Consider the following 26,363-nt stretch of genomic DNA (forward strand, 5'->3'; position numbering starts at 1 on the left):
CTTCAAACAAGCCATTGTGGAACTAGCTGAAGTTGCTTCCAGCCTTCTGTACAGTTTGTAAAAATAAGGGGTTTATTATAAGATTTCATCTATTTCTAAAAAGAAAGATACTTGACTGTAAATGTTGTATAAAAATTTAAATGAATTTAAAAAATAAAGTCTTGAAAGATTTTTTTCTACTTCCACACATTTCATAGTCTTCCAGCATTAGCCTAGAAGTAAAGTTTTGCCATTGCTTGGAGAAACTTCTTTTTTCTTCTCTGTGCAGCAAGCTGTAGGACCTCCTCAGGATTACTGGCATTCAGCTCTGTCTGGCCAATGGCTTTTATCTTGAAACAGAGGAAACATCACTGGCACCAGTCCTTCTAGTAAAGTTGTTTCATTACAAGGCAATGGGTAATTTATTTCTGTAACATGCTATGCCACCCCACCCCTCAACCATCCAAGTGCAACTGTACATCAGCATCCAGATGCTATTAAGAATTACGCAACAAAATTAAAACTGGAAGTGGTGATTCTTTTCAGAGACAGTTTCAGGGAGGGAAAGACAGACCAAGAAAATTTTCACTTACTGCTATCTGCCGCTTGTCTGTCTCGCCTCTTTTGTGGTGGAGATCTGAGGGTGAGTCAAGAAAAGACACTTGGGAAGGAAATGGACTTTTTCCAGCCATGAACATCCAGTATGAGCTTTCTGGAGTGGTATTCTAGTGAAAGGATACATGTCAAATACTCCAAAATTGTGACATCCCAGATGTATTCATAATAAGAATCCATGGCATCATGACTGAAAGAGAATACAAGGTTAGATTACCCAACACATTCACATACTGTGCATATGTATTTTATAAACTTTGTTGTAACATTTACCTGTTTTGTTCCTGCAGTGCCTTAAAGGCAGTTTTATAGTCTACTTCTCTGAGGAACTGGCATAAAATAGCTACCTGTAAGAAAAGACTCACAGGTGATTTTCACAGCCTTAATTCCCCACAAACTGAAATCTTCCACAAAACCCCTCAGTAATCCCACCCCATTTCTAGACCTAACTAAGTGCTGGTTTCCACAGCAAGTTCTGAGCACCTGAGCTTCAAAAGGGTACACAACTCATTCTGAAATACCAACAGCAGCAGTAGCTAAAAGGAAGAAAAAGGGGTTTTACTCCAGTCTGAAGGGACTGACCTGGCTTCCAGGTTTCTAAATGCATTTGATTGACAGCTCTTAAATCAGGGCTAATATAAGCCTTGTTACTTCTTGAGGCATGAACAACAGCCACATGCAGTTCTCATGAAGAACAAGGCCAGGATCCCCACACACCCCCTCCCAGATACCATACTCTCTCTCAACTCTACAAAAAAACCCCCCACAAAAACCCAAACACGAATAAAAAGAACCCAACACAGAACCAAACCCCCAAACACACCTCTATCCTAAGAGAAAAAAGGGACAAAACCACCCCAGGCAATTTCTACTTTTCACAACATTTCCAAGTATGTTTATTTACTTGTTAATTTGGGTCCTTTTAGTGTCCTAGAAGCAACAGTAACACCACCAAAATCTATTTTATTGCAGATTGCACTTACAAGGACAGTTGGATTCAGTTTTACTTTTCAGAACGTTCTCCCCTGCTTTTAACATCGAAATATTTATAAACTAGCATTTTACTAAATGCCATGTTTCAACTCTTACCTGGGTGTGACAGTTGAGTAAAGAACAACACTTGATCATCCTTTTTATCACCTACAGAATGGTTAAAAAACAACATACAAGTTTTGAAATGCTACTCTTGGAACACAAACAACAATTCATTTTTGTTTTAAATACATTCTTCTAACCCCCCCAACAATTCCTGGGTTTTAGCACATCCACTTATCAACTGAGCTTTCATCACTTTGGAGACCACAAGAGCATGATGTGTGCTACAGAAAAAAACACTGCATTTCTGGTAAGAGAGCTGGGCTGTGGCCTGTTAAAAAGCTTCACCTTTATCTCCTGCTGCCCACAGGAAAGGCCTGACCTGGGTGGGAACAGCACAGCAAGTGGGCTCACGGACAAAAGCTCTCACACCACACATGCTGGTGAGCAGCAGCGCTGCTGTGTTGGCAGCACAGCGGTCCCAGACAGGGCTCCTGCAGCACTGCAGCCTGGCACAAGGCACAGCTTAGATCAGGCCATGAACATTCAGGATCCCAGAGCATGTCCGAAGCTCTCACTTGCCATATGAACAGGAACATGAAAGGAGCAGCAATCAGACAGGGTGTGAAAAGAACCTCCTTCCCTGGGTTTGGACAGTCACAGCAAGCCTATTGCCTACTGAAACACAGTCTGCAAGTAACACAGTGGCTCCTAATGAACGAGGCAAATGCCTGGATAAAGCTTAAAGTGGCTGCAAGATTTCACAGGAACATGCTGTGGCCAGGACTGAAGATTCCCCCCAGAACACACAGTTATTAAGGGGTTCTCACTCAGAGCCCACTTGCAAGCGACAAGCCACTTGTTACACCAACTTGCAAAGTACACAGGTACACGCCCTGTACAGTGCCATACCTCTGGCATGCTCTGACAGTGGTAAGTTACAATCCTACTTATCTCTGGACAACCTTGCACAGCACTGCGATGCAGCTCTGCTCGCTGTCAGTCTGGAAAAAAATACCAGTGTGTGCGTCTGGATCTCACTGCTAGTGTGATCCATACTAGCACCCCTCATCTGTGTTAGCTAGAGCAGACAGTATTTTAGAAGTGTTTAGACCATACAGTTATGTTTGTCTGCACCATGGATGGAAGCAAGCAGGCTCTATCCGTACAATACCAGCACCAGAAGCACAGTGGGATCCAGACACAGTGAGGAAGAGAGAGTGCTGCTGCGCTGTCCTGAGCTGGTCTGCCTGCCCAGCACTGTGCAACATGGTGCAGCTCCACAGGGATGAGCTGGGGGAGTGCCACACCACACGGTGATGTGTGTGCTCTTGGCTTTTTCATTTGCTCACTACTGCACCGGAGTCCAGTCCCAGTGCTTTCCCAGCTGGCAGCTCTGCACATTCAGTCTCTATGAACTAATAGAAAAGCCTCCTGTGCTTCAGCAAAGGAGAAGCTTTGGATTTTCCATGGCCTTCAAGCAACAAGCAAAGAAAAATGGATCTATGAGGATTCATATCCCTAAACGCATCAGATATAAAATCTTCCAGGCTACAGGAATGTGGATGTGTTTAGCCGTTTTGTCTCTACAGAGAATTAGGATGGTGACTGAATCCAAAGAGGTATTTTTGTACATCTAAACCCCATTTTAACTCACCTGGTCTGTGTACACATCTGGTGGTACCATCTTATTAAAGAAGTCTGAGCATACAGCTCCTGCCTGTAGATAATAGTGAAGGGCTGCTGAATACTGATTTGTTGCTGCAGTGGAAAAAAGCAAAATAAGGTCTTAAAAGTAAACACAGCAGTTATTTCTAAGACTCAGATCAATGGTTTATAGAATTACTCAGATACATATATCTCATAGCTGAATTCTACTGGGAAAGTGACTTGCATATCATTGTTTAAAAAGCACAGGGACACGGGAGGTGGTAAACCAGCGACAGACAGAAAACTACACAATCAGGAAAACTAGCAACACACACAAAGCTCTGCCTTTTGAGAATTACTTCTTTTCAGGTATTTGATCTTATAAATCCATCAACCTTAGAGTGGAAAAGAAGTTTGCCTTCCCTGAACTTAGCACACAGGTGGTAGTGAAATTTAGTTGGTGCAAGTTAGAGAGGGCTGGCTGATGCCACCACACTCATCTCATGGTTCAGCACTAGTTTTATGCCCAGTAAGTTCTTAGTGAACCGATGTGAAGACAGCCTTCCGGCGCTCTGTGGTGAGAGCAGTCTGCTTGTCCACACAGCTGAAATACAGACTGACATGCCACGAGTGCTCCAACCATTGCTCTTTCAGGTACCAGCTTCCAAGGCTTCCTACATAAACATCCTCCTTGGGGGATGTTGTTCCACTTTGTACGAGCAGTAAATACTGCTAGTTTATAACCTTGAATCACTCTTCATAGCTAAGGTGACAGCTCTAAATGCAAGACTAAGACCCCTCCCCTCACCCCAAGGGTTATAAAGCATCTTCTAGACAAATCTGTCTCCTTTGGAAGCAGCAGGCTAGGATTTCTGCACTACATCTTACTGCACACCACAGACATCCTTCCAGTCCAAAAACAGATTTGGAAACACACACCTTGCCTCCTGCAATAGCCCAAAGCACCAGCAAGTAGGTGGCAGAGGCACAGAACATATCCTCTTTTATTGCCAGAAAAGAACAATCCAGCCTAAATGCTGAATTTGACTAGACAGGTCTCAACGCACAATTTAAGTGGAAGAAACGCCCATCTACCTTTGAGGACGGCTACAGCCATGTCCTTCTCTAGCACACACACCAAGTAGTACCGTACTTGTCTGGCTATCTTCTGAAAGTTCATTCTTCAGCACCTACCTCTCTCCACTCTACTCGCACTATAAACTATAAAGCCCCAGGAACTGACTCTAGAATGGGGAATAATTTAACAAAGCGTAGTATCACATAGGCTGGACAAGATTTCCCCGGGCAACTGCTGCCCTCGTACAGTCTGGGTGCACGTCATGGGGCCCAGAATCTGAAACGCTTTATGTCCCAATTCTGCTGTCTGCTCCCAGCTAAGGAGTGAGGATAAGCACTGGGAAAGTGGCAGGTGAAGACAGAACTAAAGGAAAGAGCTTCCCATCACAGCCAATACCAGATCAGGAGTTCAGGCCTCCTCATTCACAAATCCTAGATACTTCCCTATATAGAATACAGATCCTCTCTATTCTGCTCGTCTTCTGCTCCAGTGAAGCTGATCTCCACATTTAAAAGCAAGCACTATTCACACAACTTCCCATTCACTTAATAAAAAGACTCAAATGTTAGGGGTTTGCATAATCACACCACTTGAGGACCAACAGCACCCACTAAAAAAGTGAAGTTAATGATGACACTTTACAACAGTAAAGTTTCTCTCACCCTAAAAGCAAGTCCACATGACCCATCAAAAGCTCAGTCTCTCTGTGGGCTCAGACAACCTCCCAAATTCACCTACACGACTGCATCTAAAGATTTTAAAGTCACATATCACTTAAGCTTCTTTTCATAAGAGGAAATACAAGGAGGGTTATGTCAGGCAAATCTCAGAGAAGCAAGGTACACCCACACATGCTAAAAATAAGACATTGATTTCACTTACCAAAATAAATATCTGCCTGAATAATTAACCAGAAGTGGTTGTTTGCGTTGATAGTCAATGCATAGCTGACTAGCTCTTTTACTGTAACAGCCACAGCTTCAAAGTCCACTGACTGAAGACTAAAGGAAAAAAGGAAGAAAAATAATTCCTAAATGACTGTTTTGGGTTTTTGAAACAGTAATCTGATTTCACATCTAGTTTAAGTCCAAAGAACCTTGTATTAAGTGTCAAGCAAAAGTAACTCCAGGAAAGATTTAGTGTTAACTAAGACTACTGTTCAATTACTTCAATATAGTAAATCTGCTAGAACAAATACACCCTTCACAGTCTTGGGCAAAAAGTCAGAACTTTATCTGTGGCTGACACCATAAAAGGGTTCCATGCAAGAATGTATGTTCTCAGTTTCAAGAAGTTTGAAGACTTCTGAAAGACACCTGAAACCACTACAAATTCATCACAGCATCTGCATAAATGGCCACAGACAGCAATCTCGGGAAACTTGTGGAACTAGTTTGGAAAGGAAGGCTGGGAATGGGTTGGCACATTGCTTGGGCAGCCTTTCCCAAAGCTCATGTCGAATCTCCATTTTTAAAAACATGTTTTTTCTCACCCTACTGCTAAATTCTGGTAACCTTGAAAACGACTTTCTTCTGATTAACCTTATGCTATACACCGATGTCTACATCAGTAACAATGAAACTATTCAATCAGACCACTTAAAGACAGATTAACCACACTCAGCATTACATGCTCACTCTCTCAGGAGAGTCATCTCTCTCAATGCATACATGGAATCTAAACCAGTGAGGTTCTAGCCCCACAGAGCCTCTAAACTTCATTGGAGAAATACAGTTCAATCCAGCCAGAACAAATCAACACATACCATATGCCACTTAGTATTTTGGCAATTATTCAAACACACCTCAAAAATATTACTTATTTTGTATTAAAGTATTATATAGTTCACACAGTTACATATAGCTCAGTAAAGTACACAGCTAAAAAACCCCTCAGTTTCTTGTACCTGTGTCTCCATCAGCACCATCAAATGAGGAGCAAACACCTCCCTGCAATCAGAGCAATCTGCCCACAAACAGAATGGGGGTCAGTGATGCCCTTATCTGGTAGAAATCACACTAACACACAATAACTAACACACAGTAACTGGAACCAAACCAACTACGTAAACGCCTATTTTGAAAATTGTATTTTTAATTATCATCTTACTTGGGGATGGATGAGGGCCAGATGGAAATGTGCTCTGCTGCAATATCATTCACAATATCTTCCTAAGAGAAGAAAGATGGTAAGAGACATTACAAAGAGAAACATTTCAAGAAAACCCAGGAAGATGTTTATGATATATACTAACCCGAACGTTATGAAGCTTGACAAACAGGGACAATATTGTGGTTAAAACCAATGGTTCCTGTAAAAAAAAAAAATTAGTATTCCCATGAACTAACAAAACTCCACCTTCTTCCCTAAGCTTTAAAGCTATGTAAGTTCTGACATCATTACAATTTCCTATTGAAATAGAATAATATTTCGTTAAGAATCCTGCAGCACAGGAATACTGTGAGAATGTTTCTGTACAAAGTCTTTACTTCAGATTTTCCTGAGTAACTGCTTGGATATAAACTTTACTTGGGTTTTACACATCTTTATGTTGTTTCTGTGGCTACTGCATAGCTTTAAACTTAAGCTAGGTATACTACAACTTTCTATGCATTTACAAACCCAGAAGTTATAAAACATTTTCCCTTCCTCTTACTTCTGCTGCTTAGTTACGATGCAAGTAGCAGCTTCCTTCTGCCTCCAAAAGGAATGCTTTGCTTCGTGATAGCTGGAATAAAATATACTCCTAATGTTAACAGATCTCCACTGTCAGAATTCAGGATCTCTTTTTTTTTTTTTTTACAAGCTATTCCACACTGCTGTATGGCAGGTATAGCAAATTCAGAAGTTCTTCAGCCATATAAAACACCTGTATAGCTATCAGATTTTCTGAATTTAACACAAGTCCAGAAAAATACTATACCAAAAGAAAGTTCTGGTTGCAAGCACATTCTCAAGACCAGTATAGCTTACCCGAAGCTTTTTGATGAAGGACAGCAATTCACTCCTAAATTGGGGACACAAATATCCATGTAAGTAATTGTCCACAGCAAAGAATACATGCAAACTTAATACACTGGAAATGAGAGTCAGTAAAGCAAATTCTTCACCCACCAAAATACTCCTTCACCTCTAAGTTTACAAATGCAGGGTATATAAGTGAAAACACTCAAGCAGGTAATTTGCTTTTAATACAGTCACTGGCAAGCCTTACTTTTACATTTAAAAGAGGTTAAGTAAGAGGTATCTGTTATTCCATCAACCTAAAAAAAGGCATGAAAATCACTTTGTAGTAAGTCAACCATTGACTCTAAAAGGGAAACTGAGTGAACTGTACTGTAATTCTCCAAGCTGGGATTGCAACAATGACCTACAGGCTTACAGAAGAGGGTACACTGTGATCATTTATAACGTACATTGATTTCCTTGTTGTGCCACATCAGAAATTGTCACCATAAGACAATCCAGACAAGCACAGCCTGTTTGGAAAAAGTTTCACTGCTTCTTTTCCGTGATAACAACGGGGTCACTGCCCTTTACTCTTTGAATCGGAGGCGTCAGAAAAGGTTCGGTATCCTAGAGTACACCTATACTGCCTCCTTTTCCTTGCCAGAGTACACAACTGAAACCTACACCAAGCATGTACCCTCTTCCACCCATCCCACAGCAGCATAAGCAAGAGCAGCTGGCCTTTAGGTACACATTAACCTGATTAGCTCAAGAAAGGCAAAGAAACAGTCAATAGTTTGACAGGGGCACCTTTCCCAAGTTTTTAACGTGGAAAGCTGTTCAATATAAACATACATTCTAGAATTTACCATAATAGGCAACTTATAATCAGACTTGGACTTAAGAACAGGCTGAACACACTTACTGAGTGGACAAATCAGAGTCCTGAATCAATCAATCAGTGAAGGCTAAGGCTGGCAGAGGATAGGTAACTGACAGTGAAATTACTCCAGTCAACAATATTTTCTTCCTCTCCCTCTCCCCAGGGGCTTAAGCTGAACTAGAATTTCATTTCAAGACTGAATAACATCTAGCTTTAGATTCAGAAACCTAAAGCTAAGTGTAGACACCTATGCTGTGAGCTAGGTGTTTAATACAGTTATAAAGGTAGTTCACTGATACAGTCAATGGAGTCTGCAGAGCAATTCTATTCAATGCAAAGCAGACAACTCCAGCCAGTCAGTTAAACTGCCCTCTAGATGCCACTGACTTTATTGGAAGATCTATACTGATTATAATGGGAGCACAGGCATATATGCTTTGATGTCTGTATGTTGACCTGAATCCCACACACTCCTTTTCTTGCTCTGAAAAGGAAAGTCAACACATCACCACTAATATCCAATGCCACCAGCGAGCAGATTGTTCACTCGGTCGAGATCTTTAGCTGCTGCCACCACTCTGATAGTGGAATCCAGACAATTTTTGAAGGGAACATGGGGTCAAATATACAATTCAAACAATCTTTAAAAATAATTTAAGAAAACACACCTGTACATAATGCCCAGTGTAGACTCCCTGTGTTTTATCAAACTCACTCTGCCATCATTCCCCCGTTTGTGCTGGTTGGATACACTGCAGATTTGTACAACGACTTCCCAAAGGTCTTTAGCTGTCCGTCTACTTTCTTTGGGACCTGGAAGTTCTTTGCATGTAGCAGCCAGCAACTGTCCCAGCTACGGAATGCAAGATTAAAAATACAGTAACTACAGCTTCTCTGAATATTGACTACAGCAAAGGAATTATTGGCATTTAAAATGGCTAAGCAAGTGATTTTAAGTTACAAACTACAAAGCAACATGACTAAACTTTGCAGCAGAGGACACTGATGAGGAACCTGGAGACAGAAATTAAACAACAGAGGATTTTCCCTTTATCAGTTTCCTTAGGGTATATTTCATTACTACAGGCTCCAGAGAACAAACTTTATACTCTACTTAAATATATTGCATAAAACCTAAAAGCTCTAAGATATAGTTTTAACAAAGACTGGCTCCCTAATTATTGTATTTCACATAATAATTAACCTGAACTGAAACTGGCACCCTCTGCCATACAGAAAAAGCTGAACCTCAAAATGGGAATTCGGACATACCGCAGGTAAGCGGAACAGGCCAAAAATGAATCTGTCCCATAATATGATCTGCATTCAGCTTCACTGCCTGACTTTGAAGTGGAAACACTGCTGTAAAACCATTTTGAAAGTAAAGTTTCAAAAAAGGCAGTGCTTGAATGTCTCCAGAAGTTCAACACTGGCGTTGGGTTCAAAAACGGAACCATTACAGTGCATTTGGAAAACAAGTGTCTTAGGAACAGAAAAACAACCAGACATGAAGCCTGAGATCTGTACACTTCTCATACCTCCTACATGAATCTAGGCTGAGTTCCAGCTGAGAGGAGAGTCCTTTATGGAAGTGCTACAAGGTTTCAATCAGCTTATGGATCATAACCACACATGCCTGATGCTTATGGAACCAACCTCAGCTGGCAGCCAACAAGGGCTAAGATGCAGTTTGTTTCATCTGTTCCTGCAGCACAGCCTCCATGTCTTTTGTCAACCAAATACACTTATTGCTTAGCCCTGCTGTCTTCTATACCGGACTTAAGTCATTATAGTCACAAAACCCAACACTCTTGAGACAGAGGGGCACATGCTTTTAAAAGTACAAAAGACTTCAACAGGAAAAAGTCAATTACAACCTGACAAGGCTTTGAGACTGAGCACTCATTACCTTCACATAAGGATTAGTTTGAACCAGAGGTAATGGAACTTGCATGGTCAAGTACTCATTCTCACGCCAGTTTAACAGGAAGGCAACACATTCTTCAGCTATAACTTGTCGAAGAGGAATATCTGGAAGAAAAGGGGTTCTTTGCTTAACTTTTTTTTTTTTTGAGAAAACACATTCCCTCTAATTGCCAATGTTCTGTATCTATCATAGAAAAACACGATGCTTAGCCCTACAAGAGACTTCACCCCTGAAAATAGGAGCAACAACAGCTTCCTCCAACCACAACAGTACTACATTACTCCCTCAGTGTGAAACCACGTGGACTACTTTAACAACCAGCAAAATTTTTCAGGTAAAAATGCAGACATGTTTACCCTGTTCAAGTCCTTTAAGTGTCACTAAACAGAAACTCAGTGTTTAGCAATATGTAGGCATCCACCATGTTGCTGTTCTCATTTCCAGCTTCTAAAAAAACTAACCAAGCTTCTAAAGACTCACTAAAACCAGTGTCAAACTTCACTATTGTTTTTCCAATTATACACCTAAATGGTAGATCTATAATACAAAGTTGTTTTTTTTTTTTTCCCCTTTCTCTCAAGCTTTGTACTTTACTGCGTCCCAGGAAAGACAACAATGTACTTACCAGGTACTCTCATTTCCAAGTATCCTCGGACTCTGCTTATAAGATCAGAAGGAGGACGTTCTCCAGAAACACCAGCTCCAGCTTCATGAGTGTAAATGTCCAAAAGTAGCATTTCATTCAGCATGACTTGACGGAGTTTTGGAGAAAACTCTGTCACGAGCTCCAAGCAAGCAGCAAAAAGCTGTTTTGCATGGACAAAATCCTGCAATAAAGAGGTTCCTAAAATTAATGGTTCCTAACGGATTCATAAGGGAAAAGACTAAGAGTTTAAGTGCTGTTCAGCTCTACCCTGACTGAACCAGCCTTGGCATCCATTATCATTAGCATCGTTCAAGCATCTCACAATTACTATTTACATTTTTGAGTCCTTTGGACTTGCTATTAAGCTTAACAGTTCCAACATTTCCAGATTTTTCAAACAAAACAAGAAGTTTAAGCTAAAACATAGCAGAAGTAACTATTGGCATATTAGGTACAGTTTGTTTTTTACCTTGTAGTTCAGCAAACTACGGTATTGTCAATTACAAGGCAAATAAAATGGCATTCCAACAAATTCCGTATGTAAAACATTTAGCCAAAAGAACAGCACTTCATATCAGTAAGTCAAATTACCACTGGCTTTAGATGCAACATCATTTAGTACATCATAATCAAAACTTCATATGAATGAAGTTATCTCCAGGCCCAACTCACTGGAAAGCCATTATCCTTTCTCTACTGATGGAACTTTGTGAGACAGAAATATTTAACCATTATATGACACACAGAGCTTGTTACTACATCTCCCTCACCTCCCAGTTTTTCAATTCTTTTTCTCAAAAAGGACTTTCCATATTTTCAATGTTGGTAGAATTCAATTGTCCAAACTAACTCACCAGTAACTTCAGATGGCTTGCTCACCTTAATTGCACAGCAGTGTAATCCCTTCGCCATAAGGATGTAGACCAAATCCCTAGTCAGATTGTCTTTGATTCCTAAAATAACATTGCCGTAAACATTTGGTACTTCCCACTGGGAGAGAAATATATAGGACATTTGCACAGAAACAGGTTTTAGAATTCACATCACTGCTTAAAACATTAAAAAAACCCCAAAAATCAAATACTGAAAGTGATTGACATTCAAGTGCCAACTCTTTCATTTTTACATCTAATCAGAAGTAATGTATTACTCATAGAAGTACAATAAAAATGGCTAGCTACCCTACTTTGTTCATATTCTGAATATGCAATAATTGGGAGGGGAAAAAAAAAACAAAAAAAGACAATAAATCCTTACTTAAAGCAAAAAAATCTCCTCTTCTCTCCCACTCACAGCTTTTAATGATAGGAATTTAAACTAAAATAATATTGCCAACTATTCAGAACACTGAAAGCAAAAGCTACAGAAATGTGTTTTCTCACAAGGAAAGCTTGTGATACAGCCAGTAATTCCTTAAGGCAAAGGTTATACATTTTTCTGTAATACTTTTCATAGAGAATATGAGTTAGTTACGTATAATCATTCTTATTAAACCACCATTATGCAGAAGGGGGGAAAATCACATTGAGGATCTATGACAAAATGTTTACTGTTCATTGCAGTATGATACCTAACCAGTCCTTAAATTACACTCTCTCATGACCACATGAAATAAATTACCTTATTTGAAACCGTCCAGAATTGGCGTTCTGAAGTCATACCATGCAACTCAATTAAGATCTGGCGAATCCTCCAAGGATCTACTGACAAAATGAGCTGATGTTCAAGCTGGCCAATATTGACACTTGCTGAAGCTAGAAGAAAAGCAATCAGGTCTCCAGTGCTTTCCTTCTTAATGTAGATGCTTACGTTTCTTTAGTATATAATATTTTAAACACGACACAGTAAGAACAGCAGAAACATCAGTGCTTTTGTAGGCCCTGTACATCTTTTCATGCCCTTCCACAAACACCTTGTGCTAGCTTCCCAGCTATCCTGACCTAAAGGGCTGCTTGCAATGCCCCCTTTTCTCACACCAGCAACTCTGAGTATTCCCTTACCCTTGCTACAGCGAAGCAATAGGTTCAAGACCTGCACAAAAAAAAGTGTTCCTATACTGCCTTAATGGAAATATGCTTTTTCACAACTGGCTTAAGTCAATGCAAGGCTGCATTAGAGGTGAAAAGGTAAGTTCTTTCCTGCTCCAGCCATCACCTGGCACCTCTTATGTTAGCTTTGACTTGTGCAGCTGCACAGCCAGCCAACTATATGTGGGAAATGAACTGGCTGAAAAGATCTGGGTTTCACTTTGGTAGGTTTAAAACTTCATCCAGATGGTACTCCTGGTCCTGCTCACCACAGAGTCACACAAGCATTAGTGCTGGTATAAGTCCAGGCAGGGTGCCCTTTCTGGGAATAGATACCACAGCCAGATTTGGTTCAAACCAACTGCCGCACCTCTCTTCCACTTGGTCAGCTAGGACACATTAATTTGAGCATATCTATTATACTCGGTTGAGACACAAGCAACCTTACAAGCAAATAACAGCCCCCTTTGAACAAGTAGGACATTCACAAACTAAAAATGGGAAATATTCTCTCTAAAAACATTCTCTCTAAACTTCTTCTGAGAACAGACCTGCACAAAGTAACCTCAAGCATGGAAACAGGAAACTGCCTGCATATAAGTCAATGGAAATGCTGTGAAAGTCACCTGGGATATCATAAAAAGAAGTCACAGGTTTTGTGCACAGATTGATTCGAGGAGATCTCTTCCGCATTTGATCAATGAGCAGCTTCCGTTCATCATCTTTCAGCAGTTTTATGAACAGCTCATGAGATGAAATCATGAAGACAAGCTGAAGATCTTCCAAACCCAAACACAAGTTTCTAAACAAATACAAAAGTTAATACATGAGCAGGAAGAAGCTGCTTATTTTTCCAGTTATAATTGCTTACAAAGTGTAAATTCATGTTATCTTAACATGGGTACATACTTGAGAAATGCTGCCATTTTTCTCTTCAACACTTCAGAAGCATTTTCCAAGTTTATTGATCTTGAACAAACCTGGGAAAGAAAGCAGTAAATAAATGAGCAGCCCCTTGGAACTCTTGAAATATTTAGTTACAGACAGCATTACTGCCCAGTTTTCTGACTCTCAATTAGTATCAGGCAGTAACCCTCTCTCTCAAGGGATGCAACAAAGTTATCTGATAAACACTGTAGCCATCACAGATGGATTAGTTTCTTTCAACTTGTACACAAGACAGGCTGTTTCAGACAACTGTTATCTTCCCTCAGACACAATTCACATTCCTTTTTCCTGTTCCTCTGATACGTGTTCTGACGATGAGTGCCACAGTATCAGTCAGCCTCACAAGATCACGAAGTACATAACAAAGCCCTTTTACATGAGTTTAAAAATGAACCAACATTTCCAAGTACAGAAGCATAAGACTCACTAGTACTAACAGTTAAACCCTCCCCAAACAGTAGTTGAAAGATAACGAGATAGTTAATTGCCAGTTTGCAAGAATTTTTTATTTTTGAGAAATGTTTAAATCCTAACATGAGAAGCTGATGGAACAGCTCTTACTTGCTCTGAAGTAGAGTACTGTCAGTCAATTTTTGCCACATGCTTGAAGAGACAAGCAAAAGACAAGGCTCAGATTAAGCAAAGAAGATATCAAAATAACAGCAAAGCAACAAAAGGAGTAAGTTTAGTTTGAGCAGTAATAGTTTCCTAAAAAGCTTCACTGAGGGCAACAGTTTAAGTCTCACACATACAGTAACTCAGGATCATTTCATGACATGCTAACTTTTACAACTAAGGTGGTAAGGGAAAGTCATCCTCTTCAACAGATACTTCTTTTTTCTAGTATCTCTCTCTGTCTTGGAAAATTTGTATCTTTGTTCCTTGAAAACAAGCATTCAACAATATCTCTAGATAATTTAAAGATGTCAGGAATCGCAGCAATTTCAAATCCAAGCTGAAGCAACAGGTCAACATTTGTTCCTGCCCGACAGATGGAAACAGAGCTACGAACATAGATGCAAGACTGATCACGTAGAGCATAACTGTACTAACTGCAAAGAAGTTGAATAAAGTTTGAGAAGTTACCTTACAAAGTATTTTTCTCTGCTTCAGAAATTTGAGCATTACTTGCAACAATAATGCAGTTATATGGGGCTAAGTTATAAGAGCCATCTCACTAAATACCATTTCCCGTGCTAATTTCAGATAATTTCTTACCTCAAGGAGGAAGTCTATCTTCTCTTTGCTGGGTTTCAGGAACAGTTGACAAAACTGAATATCAATTGTTCGACCCTGCAAGACATCGCAGACTGTGTTGCACACACAGACTTTGAAACAAACTTCATCCAGAGCATCGTTCCTGCATGAACACAAAACCGAAGATGATGGAACTTCTCTGACAAACACAGAGTCGGTATCACAGCAAAGCTCCAGGTGCCAGATCCCAAGACAAGTCTGAAGCACGTGCTTCTGTCCAAGACTGCACTCTGAAAACCTTTACTCAGGATCTACTTAAGTTTACCCAGGACCTTACTTTTTTAAAAACAAAATTCCCTCCCTGCCCGCAGCTGTTTCACATGCAGGCTTCATTATTGCTTCAGCCTGAGCACCACTGGAACCCCAGCTAGAGTTGTATCAGTGCAACTGACACAAAGGCGCATCACTTCTTGGCAAGCATGCCCTGAGCATGGCTGACAGCCCAAAAGACTTCAGGAATATTTTTGCATCTCAGAATACACAATCATTGGACAAAAATCAAAACAAATAACCCAAATCTATGGCTTCCTTCTCTTAATCCTTTTCTGTGTGCCTTAACTAGATTGCAAAGTCATGATCCTCCATCCCTCTCTGTCTAGTGCTCATCACTGAAGGCGCTCCGTATCAGCCATGTCAGAGATGAAAACACCCCTACACAGTGCTAAGCTACAGCCTCTAAGATCCTCTTCTAAGAGATGTTTATTTCACTCCTCTCTGGCTGAAGTGAAAGCTGAATTCAGTAACTACTAAGCTCTTACGCAAGAGGCTGTCACCATTGATACTCCTTTTTCCTCACACACGTGTTTGTAAAACCGAGCCTCTCTCACTTCTTCAACTGAAATACTTGTAGGCACCTTCCCTTCAGAGAAGAATTATAATTGTGATTATATGGAGATGCTTTCCATATAGCCCTGATTCAAGTGCCTGAGCTCCACAGGTTGAATTTTGGATGTGGCCAGGTGCTCAGCATTTCCCAGTTGGGAGCAATCCACAAGCTGCCCTTGTAATGTGCCTAATTCTTCCTGCTTTTATAAATATTTTCTTTTTATAAATGTGCCATACTAATCCTTCAGCCCTGGACTAGTTCAGCAGTGCACAAGGCTCCTAATCACAGCCAACTACACTGCCAGTGTTCCCAATGAAGTACACATCTCCTACAATATTACTGCTTAGTATGGTTAGCCTGACCAGCTTTGACTTCAAGTTTTAGAAGACCTCTAAACAGGCGTTAACTTCTTTATAAATTTTATATATATAGATACAGACACATATATATATGATCAATTATGACTTTTACCACTTTACTGATTTTTTTATTTATGCAAGTGTTAATACTCATTAAATTTTTCCCATATATGGCCACAGTGAGATACATCACAACACAGTTCCTTAGTTGGAAGATGTAGTTTAGACTATTGCTAACAGAAATAAAGGCTGAAGTTTCCTGGATGTAAGTAATTTGTTGTTAGAAGATTTTGTATACTTTCCATGAACAACATAAAACTCATGAAGATTGCTTTTCATCATCATTGACCAGATCATTATTTAATGTCTCACCCTTGCTGAGCTTTTTGGAAGAGTTCTCTCAGCACCGATTGCCTGAACTGAACAGGTAAACTGAGGGTTAGATTATCTTCAAGGAATATCTTCACTAAGTCCTATAACACAAACACAGTTGGAATAGTCAATGGATAATGCAAAAGATAGAGATAAAGTAGTTTTTTTACTTGGTAAAAATTATGAAACTACTGGAAGCAGTGTGCACCCATATGTAATGCTAAAATTCATTAAACAACCAGAAAGGGACCAAACAGCAAAAAAGTTCTCTAGCATCAGAGAATCAAACAAAAAAACCCAAACTTGCACAGCTCGGCAGCAACATTCCCTGAAACCCAAAGAATTAGATGCTACCTGAAAATTCTATACATCAGCTAGCAGGAATTATTTACATTGTATGGAAACCAAGATATTTTAATCTAATATGTATCAGATTACGTTATATTCCTATTCATGTGTGTTCTAAAATAGTATGTTAATGGTTAACCAGAACACTTGAAGTTCTTAAAATCCCTATCAGTTCAGGTGGAATCATCCACATGGAATGATAAAAACCCCTCAAATATATGTAGGTGTATTTAAGCACCCTACCTGATAGTTGCCAGATTTCATACAGCTATGGATTTGACTATAAGGAGTTGCCTGTTGAGATGCATCATCAGAAGATGAGGTAAGAACTCCACAAGCTTGACAGTACCCAGCTAACCGTTCTTCATCAATGGTAAAATGAAGTGATGATGAACCATTCTGAAAAGTAAAAGTTAATCAAATCTTAGTGGCTAAAATATTATGAAACATAAGCTCAATTTGGAAACACAAACAGAGACTCACAATTTCCCCAAGTAACAGCAAAACCCAAAAGAATACGCTATTAAAAAAAAAGTGTGTACATGCACGCTTTTATATGTGTTCTTTACAGCTTAGACCATGTTTTGTCTATTTAAATAAAAATCTGAGTTTTGCAGTTTTGGAACTATAAATATGAAGAAAAAAAAAGGGAGCATACCTTGGCTGTAAATTAAAATGTTGTATTTTTTAAAAGGTCAGAACATAGACAATCTGATTTCCAAGGGAAAGTTAGATAAAAAAAGAATAGGAAGTGCTGTATGGTTACCTTCCTCAAAAACACATCACCACAATCAAAGTCATAGAATCATAGAATCGTTTAGGTTGGAAAAGACCTTTAAGATCATCAAGGCCAACTGTTAACCTAACACTGCCAAGTCCACAACTAAACCACGTCCCTAAGCACCACATCTACACGTTCTTCAAATACCTCCAGGAACGGTGACTCCACCGCTTCCCTGGGAAGCCTGGTCCAATGCTTGACAACCCTTTTGGTGAAGACATTTTTCCTAATATCTCATCTAAACCTCCCCTGGCACAACTTGAGGCCATTTCCTCTTGTCCTATGGCTTGTTACTTGGGAGAAGAGACCAACACCCACCTCGCTACAACCTCCTTTCAGGTAGCTGTAGAGAGCAAGAAGGTCTCCCCTCAGCCTTCTTTTCCCCAGGCTAAACAACCCCAGTTCCCTCAGCCGCTCCTCACAAGACTTGTGCTCTAGACCCTTCACCAGCTTCGTTGCCCTTCTCTGGGCACGCTCCAGCACCTCAATGTCTCTCTTGTAGTGGGGGGCCCAAACCTGAACACAGTATTTGAGGTGCGGCCTCACCAGTGCTGAGTACAGGGGGACGGTCACTTCCCTAGTCCCACTGGCCACACTATTTTTGATACAAGCCAGGATACTAATGGCCTTCTTGGCCACCTGGGCACACTGCTGGCTCATATTCAGCCAGCTGTTGACCAACACCCCCAGGTCCTTTTCTGCCAGGCAGCTTTCCAGCCACTCGTCCCCAAGTCTGCAGCGTTGCATGGGGTTGTTGTGACCCAAGTGCAGGACCCAGCACTGAGCCTTGTTGAACCTCACACAATTGGCCCCAGCCTATCGATCCAGCCTGTCCAGATCCCTCTGTAGAGCCTTCCTACCCTCAAGCAGATCTACATTCACACCCAACTTGGTGTTGTCTGCAAACTTACTGAGGGTGCACTTGATGCCCTTGTCCAGATCATTGATAAATATATCAAACAGAATTGGCCCAAATACTGAGCCCTGGGGAACACCACTTGTGACTGCCCTCCAACTGGTTTTAACTCCATTCACCACCACTCTTTGGGCCCAGCCATCCAGCCAGTTTTTTACCCAGCGAAGAGTACGCCTGTCTAAGCCATGAGCCGACAGCTTCTCCAGGAGAATGCTGTGGAAATCAGTGTCAAAGGCTTTACTGAAGTCCAGGTAGACAACATCCACAGCCTTCCCCTCATCCACTAAGCAGGTCACCGTGTCATAGAAAGAGATCAGTTTAGTCAAGCAGTCAAAATACCACAATGGACACAGAATGTACTGTTCAGTTGAGTTATATTAGCACTGGAGATGTTATTTTTGCATCTCTTGCATCAATACCATTTGTGTAAGAGTATTCATTACAAAATGTAGAACAAAGCAGCAATATATTTCAGCCAATTAATACAATTTCAAACAAAGCACAATGTGAAAAAAAAAACAAAAGTTGCTGTCAAAATCCCATGAAGTTTCTTTAAAAACTACGTGTACCATTAACAGTTATTAAATTGCTAAAGAAGGAAGCAATAATTTAGACAAGTTTTTCTAGAAGAGTTGAACATACATGCTAATAAAACACTCATTACCTTTGCAATCAACTCCTTTGTTTTGAAAAACTTCTCTTTAGCATTTTCATGAACAGCTGCATTCGTAGATCCTTGTTGAAAATAGATTGCACCCAAATCATAGCAAACCTGCAAATAGCATTGATATAAAACACATTATCTTGGAAATTTATATAACATTTTAAGTCAAGATTAAGTATTTCAGCTCAAACATCCCATGTACTTTAAAATATTCCTAGTTTTATCTAATGTACCGACACACATGGGGAAAGGTATATGGTGTACTTCAATTGTTTCCTCTTTAACTGTGATCTCAGTATGAGTAATTCTGCACAAGCATTACAAAATTACAGAATTATTTCCACATAATCATTAAGAACAATGCAATAAGCTGTCCTTGCCATATAGTGGTTTACTGGGGGGGACACAACACAGACAAGGGGGCAGGACACGACAATATTTACAGTGTTGAGAAAAGTTCTAATAATGTAAAAATGAAGTTAATAATATCTCATTGCATTAAAAACAGAACACAGAATATTAATAGAAAAATACTGCAATTTATCTAAAAAATATTACTTAACATTTTGTCTAAAGAAATAGATATAAATTGAAAGCTTTAGTATAGAATGTAAGGTACTTGGCACTGTATCTCCTCTGCGCTGATTTTCAGTCCAGCTGTGGAACTCTCTGTTTCTCCATTCACCATACCAGGCTCCATGGCTAATAAATCCAGAGTTCTTATAGTGTGGACATAAAGATCTTTGTTTAATTTAAGTGCTCCTTCTAGGACCAGGATGGAATCAGCAGCCTGCTCTTTCAACTGTAATAGTTCAAATGCATTGAAAAAATTAACCTCTTGGTTTTGAGTTTAGCTCAGGGTTTAAATTAACACTAGAAATGTAACAGTACAGTAAAAGGATAGTAAAAAAAAAAATTGTCCTTATACACCTGTCTTATTGCTATGTAGAATCTACTCCTGTATTTCTTGTACAATAAGAAATTTGTAACATCTACTTCAGTTTCAGGTACTCAGAGAAACAGGATCAAACCCTTACTTGCACTTGAAACAAAACATTTTTCTCTGTTTCACCTACATCTTTTTGTCCATTTTTGGAGCCTTAAGTTATGCAACAATCAGATTGTAAATTTTAAGTTATTATTTCACAGCTGCAACAAACCCAGCTTCTATGTGAACGCAAGATTTTAAAAAAAATTTTGATGACCTGGTAAAAGTTAAACACGATTGATGCTCACCTATTTGAAAAAATATGAAAAAGTAAAAAATTGTAGAAAATGTATAATACAAATTCTTTAACTGATTCAAAGTAGTACAAGAGTAGGAAAACGAGCTAGGCTACTTATGGAAGTAGAGGGTTTGTTCTTCCTCCTTCTTGCCTCTCTCAAAGGGATACACTTTAGGCACAACTAGCGTTCTGTTGAAAGCTACATACAGAAAACACTCAGCTACCGTATCCTTTAAAAAAAAATGTTTTAAGTGTTGAATTTTGCTGCCATGATTTTGCAGCTCAAGCATGGTATTGTCATAGTTACTAATCACACACTGATTTTGTAGAGGCTTGCTCAATTCATATGGCTCCAAGGATGGGCTGATTAAAGAACACTTAAATCACAGAACAAATTCCATGCTACGTGCAAGGCAGAGACAACACTGTCCAAAACGCACACAGTGGAACTGCTGCAAATACCAAAAGTGGCAAATATAATATAAATGTACTGAATCCAACAAAACTGTGAGGCAAGTGTTTATTTCTTGTCCATTCATATTTACATGTAAATTCAAGCAAAGTAAGAGGGGGAAAAAAGTCTCACCACTTTCAAAATGTTTTCAGTTAGTTCCTTTTCTTGTTGCATCTGGTTCATCCTGGAAAATACAGATAAGAGGTCAAGATCTCAATTATAAAGCAAACCTACATGTTATTTTACTTCACGTTCTTGACCACAACAATTAATTCATAGTAAGTTTTGCTTAATTACATTTTAAACATAATTATGCAGGACCACTGACTGTTCTTATCTATCTATATCTGAAATACAGAATTATATAACAAAAAGACAGTTTTGGATGAGAATGTGGTTCAATGAAATGGAAGTTACAAAGTTTCTGTTGCTTTTTTCTTTAAAAATCAGATTGTTAATATTAGCGAAATTATCATGAAGAAACCAGCTTCCACAGCCTCAAGTCTCTTGAAGCTTCACTAATTCTTCTCGAGCATGTGTCGGGGCAGAAGTGTGTTCATGTTTTATGTAAAAATTACAAGTATTTTTAAATTATTTCCCCATACAGATTTTTTTGATCCAGGATCAGACTCTGATACATACAGGAAAATACAAGATTTATAGTAAAATGAGTAGTAGTAGTGGTATTTTTAATCAACATACTTAACAGACTCTCTCCAACAAGTATGGCCTAATGCTAGAGTATGAAATTAACATAAAACATGGAAAAAGTACCACTGAGGTACTCCCAATTTTATCGGAGAAATTTATAACATAGAAGTCAATTCCAAGGACAGGTTGTAACTAAAGCCACACAACTTCTAGAATCCAAAATGAATACTGACTTTAAATTACAATTCATTGCCTAATGAAGCAAATGATAATACTTCATTATTTCTCAGGTTATCACACATAATGTGGTGAGTTGCTGTAATAAAACAACTGCATTAAGCAAGATACAGTAAGTTAAAACAGGATGCAAGAAATGTACCATGTTTAAACTAGAGAATAAGCATCCTGCCTAGGCAAATTGCCATCTCCCTTTCTTCCATGAGTTTTCATGCCTCTACAAAGTCACAGAGATTATAACATATTAAAAGAGTGGAATGACAGACAAGTACATATATGCATCAAGCATGTCTGAGAGGAAAAATAAGAATATACTTGAAATAAATGCAAGTTTTCCATGCTATAACTAGCCATTTTAAGCAACTGTATGTTATTTACATAAAATTTAATTAGAAATTAAATTTCTGATTACAAAATACACACAAAGTCCAAATGAATTACACCTGTAACTTACACATTTAACTGAGGTGGACCAGGTTTCACTTGCTTTACAGGAAAACTACTTTGAACGATGGTCCTTATGGCCCTACATAGGGGAGAAAATTAAGCAAAGAATGGTATTAGCCTCAGAAGTGTAATAAGCAGATTACACGCCTCAAAAATATCAGTATCATTTCGGATACATCATACCATTAGAATACATCCTCTACTCAAGAGCACATCTAGTATTTAAGAAATGCCCTTATGTCCATAAAAAGCTAAAAGACAACAAGATTTTTATCTTTATAAGGTGACAGTTCAAACCACTACCATGATTATTTTTTTTAGGAAACAAAACCAGCTGTAGAATAGCTTTCCAGACTCAGCTTCTCACTATAACCTACCTACGGAGCACAAAATTATTATTACTTTGAGATTCTTTCTCCTATGTACAAGTATATAGACAGAGGAAAACATTGTTTTGTTCTATCATGATTTTAAGACTATTGCCTTAAAATAGTTTACCATCTGTTGTAGAGTAGTATTGCCATTGCAGTGGTTGGGGGTAAGCTGGACAGGTCTACATCCACATGTTTAGTTCCTGGGGGAACTTTGCTGATACATAGAAGTTCATTCAGTAGCATGTTCAATACAGGAACAGACAAGCTATTAAAAAAAAAAAGAGAATCATTCAGATACTTCATACAGTAATCCTACTCCTGTAATGTCTGAATAATATACACTAGTATTCAGTATTATATTATTACTTCACATCCCATGGAAGTAAGGGTAGTATGTTTATTTAGCATAATGAAATGCTCTGTATCATATGGCATTCTAGATCAGGTATGTAAAGCAGTTACCAGTATTAGCAGCATAAGTTAAACCGAAGTGGAAGGTTGCCCTGACAGCTGAACTACTACTGTGCACCACTGCATTAGTCCACACAGACACATCCCCAGAATAATCCAGTCACCTATAACAGCAAGTCCCAACTAGTAAGAAATTCTTCTCAAAGTATTCCCAGATCATGCTTCCAGAAGGTAAACAACCACATCTCCATTGCAAATGGAATTTCACTCACGTAAAGGGAACGTTTCTCTGTGCTATTACGGCTTATCTCCCTTTCTGCAGCATCCACTGGCAAACAGTAAAGTTAAGACTAGGAACTGGAATAGAACACTGTAGAGCATTGTAAGCTGTATTACACAAAATATACATTAGCTGGGACAGAACCTTCCTTGATAAAATGAGAAGGCACAGAGGCTAGACTGCATCACTCCAAGCTTTTGAGGTACAATTTAACACAACTGAAACACTATTACTAATTTAGACATTATTTGAAATTAGAAGTGATCAGCTACTGCCTAAGTACCTTTGATCTTGTGAAAAATTTGCATTATTTGCAACCAGTATTGAAAACAACCAGTGAAACTACACTTGTAGCAACTAAAGCCAGAATTCCTGTTTAACAAATTTTAGGTCTTGTGTAATATCAGACTCCAGGTCTCTTATCAAGCTATCATTTTAAACTAACAAACACTGTTTTTACTATGTGAGGTCCAGGAATCTTGTTTTCACTGGCAAGAGTAGAACATCATTCAACTGTTTACAACAGCAAAGTTTTAGAAAAAAGTTGGACTCAAGTTGTTATTTTATTTCTTTTTAACTACTGTTACTGAACCTCTGGGTATAAGCAGTTAAAAAACAAAAGCATGTTTCTTAATTAAGAACAATCCTAGGCTTCACAAGCTAACAGAACAAGAACTCTAACTACTATATAGAGACACTAAATTAGTAGTTGAAATTACTTCAGATTAGTTCTCAAAAAAACCCCCACCACAGATAGACAAAACAATCCTATCAAAACCCAGAATCAGCCCAACAGCATCATACAGTAGGGCTGATTTTTGAATCAGGATTATACCTGCATTTTAAGAAGTAAAGGTACTAACTGACAGAAAATACACCACGAATAAATGTCAGTATAAATTCCTCCTGCAAGAAGGAAAGCAGCCTAAAAAAAAAAAAAGAAAAAAGCCCTCTTGTACACATTCACATACATCTGCTTTCAAAGCTGAAGTATATATAAAAAAACCCTGCTGTATACCAGATACTTTTGTCCATACAATATTTTCACAACTAACCACAATAAAAGTTTCTGTTCATTCTCTGCAGTTGTGCAGTACCTTGCAAAGGCACTTTGGCAGGTGGTAATCCCACCTCACAACACTTCACTATGGCAGATAAATATGACATAGCTTAACAGATAACAAAAACATTGGGGGGGATGGGGAAAGAGAACTTCATCGGTAAAAATCAAGAACACCTCATTCCAAGCCCTTTTACTGCTCATTAAAACACATTATTAAAAAAAACACAACAAAAATATTATAAAATTAATGAGAAACACAAATAAAAGTATATAGGAAGAAACAAGCCCTACCACTAATCTGAAGGAATAGTTTTTTCAAAATACTTCTGAAATTAAAAATTTCTATATAACATCATAAAGAACATATGATTTTCAGATCAACTCAAGAGAAATAAGACGATTTTTTTTTTTTTTAAAGAAACTTTAACACACTTGGAGTCAATGTTACTTTTATCTAATGAAGAATTTCCTTCTTCCAAGGTGCCTGCAAGCCAAATGTTTTATTTGATATCTTTATCAATGATCTGGACAAGGGCATCAAGTGTAGCCTCAGTAAGTTTACAGACAACACCACCAAGTTGGGTGTGAATGTAGATCTGCTTGAGGGTAGGAAGGCTCTACAGAGGGATCTGGACAGGCTGGATCAATAGGCTGGGGCCAATTGTGTGAGGTTCAACAAGGCTCAGTGCTGGGTCCTGCACTTGGGTCACAACAACCCCATGGAATGCTACAGGCTTGGGGACGAGTGGCTGGAAAGCTGCCTGGCAGAAAAGGACCTGGGGGTGTTGGTCAACAGCTGGCTGAATATGAGCCAGCAGTGTGCCCAGGTGGCCAAGAAGGCCAATAGCATCCTGGCTTGTATCAAAAATAGTGTGGCCAGTGGGACTAGGGAAGTGACCGTCCCCCTGTACTCAGCACTGGTGAGGCCGCACCTCAAATACTGTGTTCAGGTTTGGCCCCCCCCCCCACTACAAGAGAGACATTGAGGTGCTGGAGCGTGTCCAGAGAAGGGCAATGAAGCTGGTGAAGGGTCCAGAGCACAAGTCTTGTGAGGAGCGGCTGAGGGAACTGGGGTTGTTTAGCCTGGGGAAAAGAAGGCTGTAGAGAGCAAGAAGGTCTCCCCTCAACTACCTGAAAGGAGGTTGTAGCGAGGTGGGTGTTGGTCTCTTCTCTCAAGTAACAAGCAATAGGACAAGAGGAAACGGCCTCATGCTGTGCCAGGGGAGGTTTAGATGGGACATTAGGAAAAATGTCTTCACCAAAAGGGTTGTCAAGCATTGGAACAGGCTGCCCAGGGAAGTGGTGGAGTCACCCTTCCTGGACGTATTTAAGAGACATGTTGATGTGGTGCTTAGGGACATGTTTAGTGGTAAACTTGGCAGTGTTAGGTTAACAGTTGGACTTGATGATCTTAAGGGTCTTTTCCAACCTAAATGATTCTATGCAAGTTACAGCTGGGGCAAGTATTGCCCCACTAAGATTTTACACTGCTGAAGTGCAGCTCCCTAATATGCTTAGCAATGCCAGGGTAAAGAAGTTCTCAAGTGTTCTACATCATCAGATCGTTCAGCAGCTGAAATTATTTGGGTTAAAAAATTCAAAGGAAAAATGCAAAGGTGGAGTTTTTCTGTTTCAACCACAGCCAGTTCAGTGATCTAGCTCACAGATAGATGGAGTGCTCTACATCAACAAAACTGGAGCAAGACCTCCAACTTCAAGCATGTCAGAATGGGGAAAATTAAGCTAGTTTTGTCACTGAAGAAAACATAAGCTAAAATTCATCTTTACGCAGTTTAGATGTGCACATCTTAATGCCTAATACCCACTATTCTTTCTCTCTAAATTATAAACGGTATTGATTTGCTCACAGACATTGCCTTTATCAAAACCCTTTTCTAACTCACAGATGAAATCGAACTTGATTTCAGTTGTTACACCCAAGGCTCTTCCTAATGTAAGG

General features: G+C 39.3%; 1 protein-coding gene across 3 annotated transcripts in view; it reads right to left on the reverse strand.

Moving 5' to 3' along the window:
* Positions 1-188: 188 nt before the first annotated feature.
* INTS8 (integrator complex subunit 8) overlaps positions 189-26,363 on the reverse strand; it is a 28,291-nt gene continuing 2,116 nt past the window's right edge. The window contains exons 3-27 of one of the 3 annotated variants that reach the window (XM_072852169.1): positions 22,774-22,914; positions 22,283-22,354; positions 21,073-21,124; positions 19,880-20,062; positions 19,261-19,368; positions 17,143-17,298; positions 16,552-16,652; positions 14,956-15,097; positions 13,699-13,769; positions 13,416-13,591; positions 12,383-12,462; positions 11,642-11,752; positions 10,742-10,943; positions 10,099-10,220; positions 8,858-9,042; positions 7,331-7,364; positions 6,612-6,668; positions 6,467-6,528; positions 5,240-5,358; positions 3,287-3,390; positions 1,684-1,734; positions 868-941; positions 720-784; positions 573-616; positions 189-329 (exon numbers count right to left, since the gene is read on the reverse strand). In XM_072852169.1, the coding sequence (XP_072708270.1) occupies positions 213-329; positions 573-616; positions 720-784; positions 868-941; positions 1,684-1,734; positions 3,287-3,390; positions 5,240-5,358; positions 6,467-6,528; positions 6,612-6,668; positions 7,331-7,364; positions 8,858-9,042; positions 10,099-10,220; positions 10,742-10,943; positions 11,642-11,752; positions 12,383-12,462; positions 13,416-13,591; positions 13,699-13,769; positions 14,956-15,097; positions 16,552-16,652; positions 17,143-17,298; positions 19,261-19,368; positions 19,880-20,062; positions 21,073-21,124; positions 22,283-22,354; positions 22,774-22,914 (2,629 nt within the window). In that variant the 3' untranslated portion in view covers positions 189-212. Of the gene's footprint in view, positions 330-572; positions 617-719; positions 785-867; positions 942-1,683; positions 1,735-3,286; positions 3,391-5,239; positions 5,359-6,466; positions 6,529-6,611; positions 6,669-7,330; positions 7,365-8,857; positions 9,043-10,098; positions 10,221-10,741; positions 10,944-11,641; positions 11,753-12,382; positions 12,517-13,415; positions 13,592-13,698; positions 13,770-14,955; positions 15,098-16,551; positions 16,653-17,142; positions 17,299-19,260; positions 19,369-19,879; positions 20,063-21,072; positions 21,125-22,282; positions 22,355-22,773; positions 22,915-26,363 lie in introns of those variants that run through there. The other 2 variants (XM_072852168.1, XR_012040799.1) reach the window with 2 other exon arrangements.

The sequence above is a fragment of the Ciconia boyciana genome, chromosome 2, assembly GCF_034638445.1.
Source record: "Ciconia boyciana chromosome 2, ASM3463844v1, whole genome shotgun sequence".
Taxonomy (NCBI): domain Eukaryota; kingdom Metazoa; phylum Chordata; class Aves; order Ciconiiformes; family Ciconiidae; genus Ciconia; species Ciconia boyciana.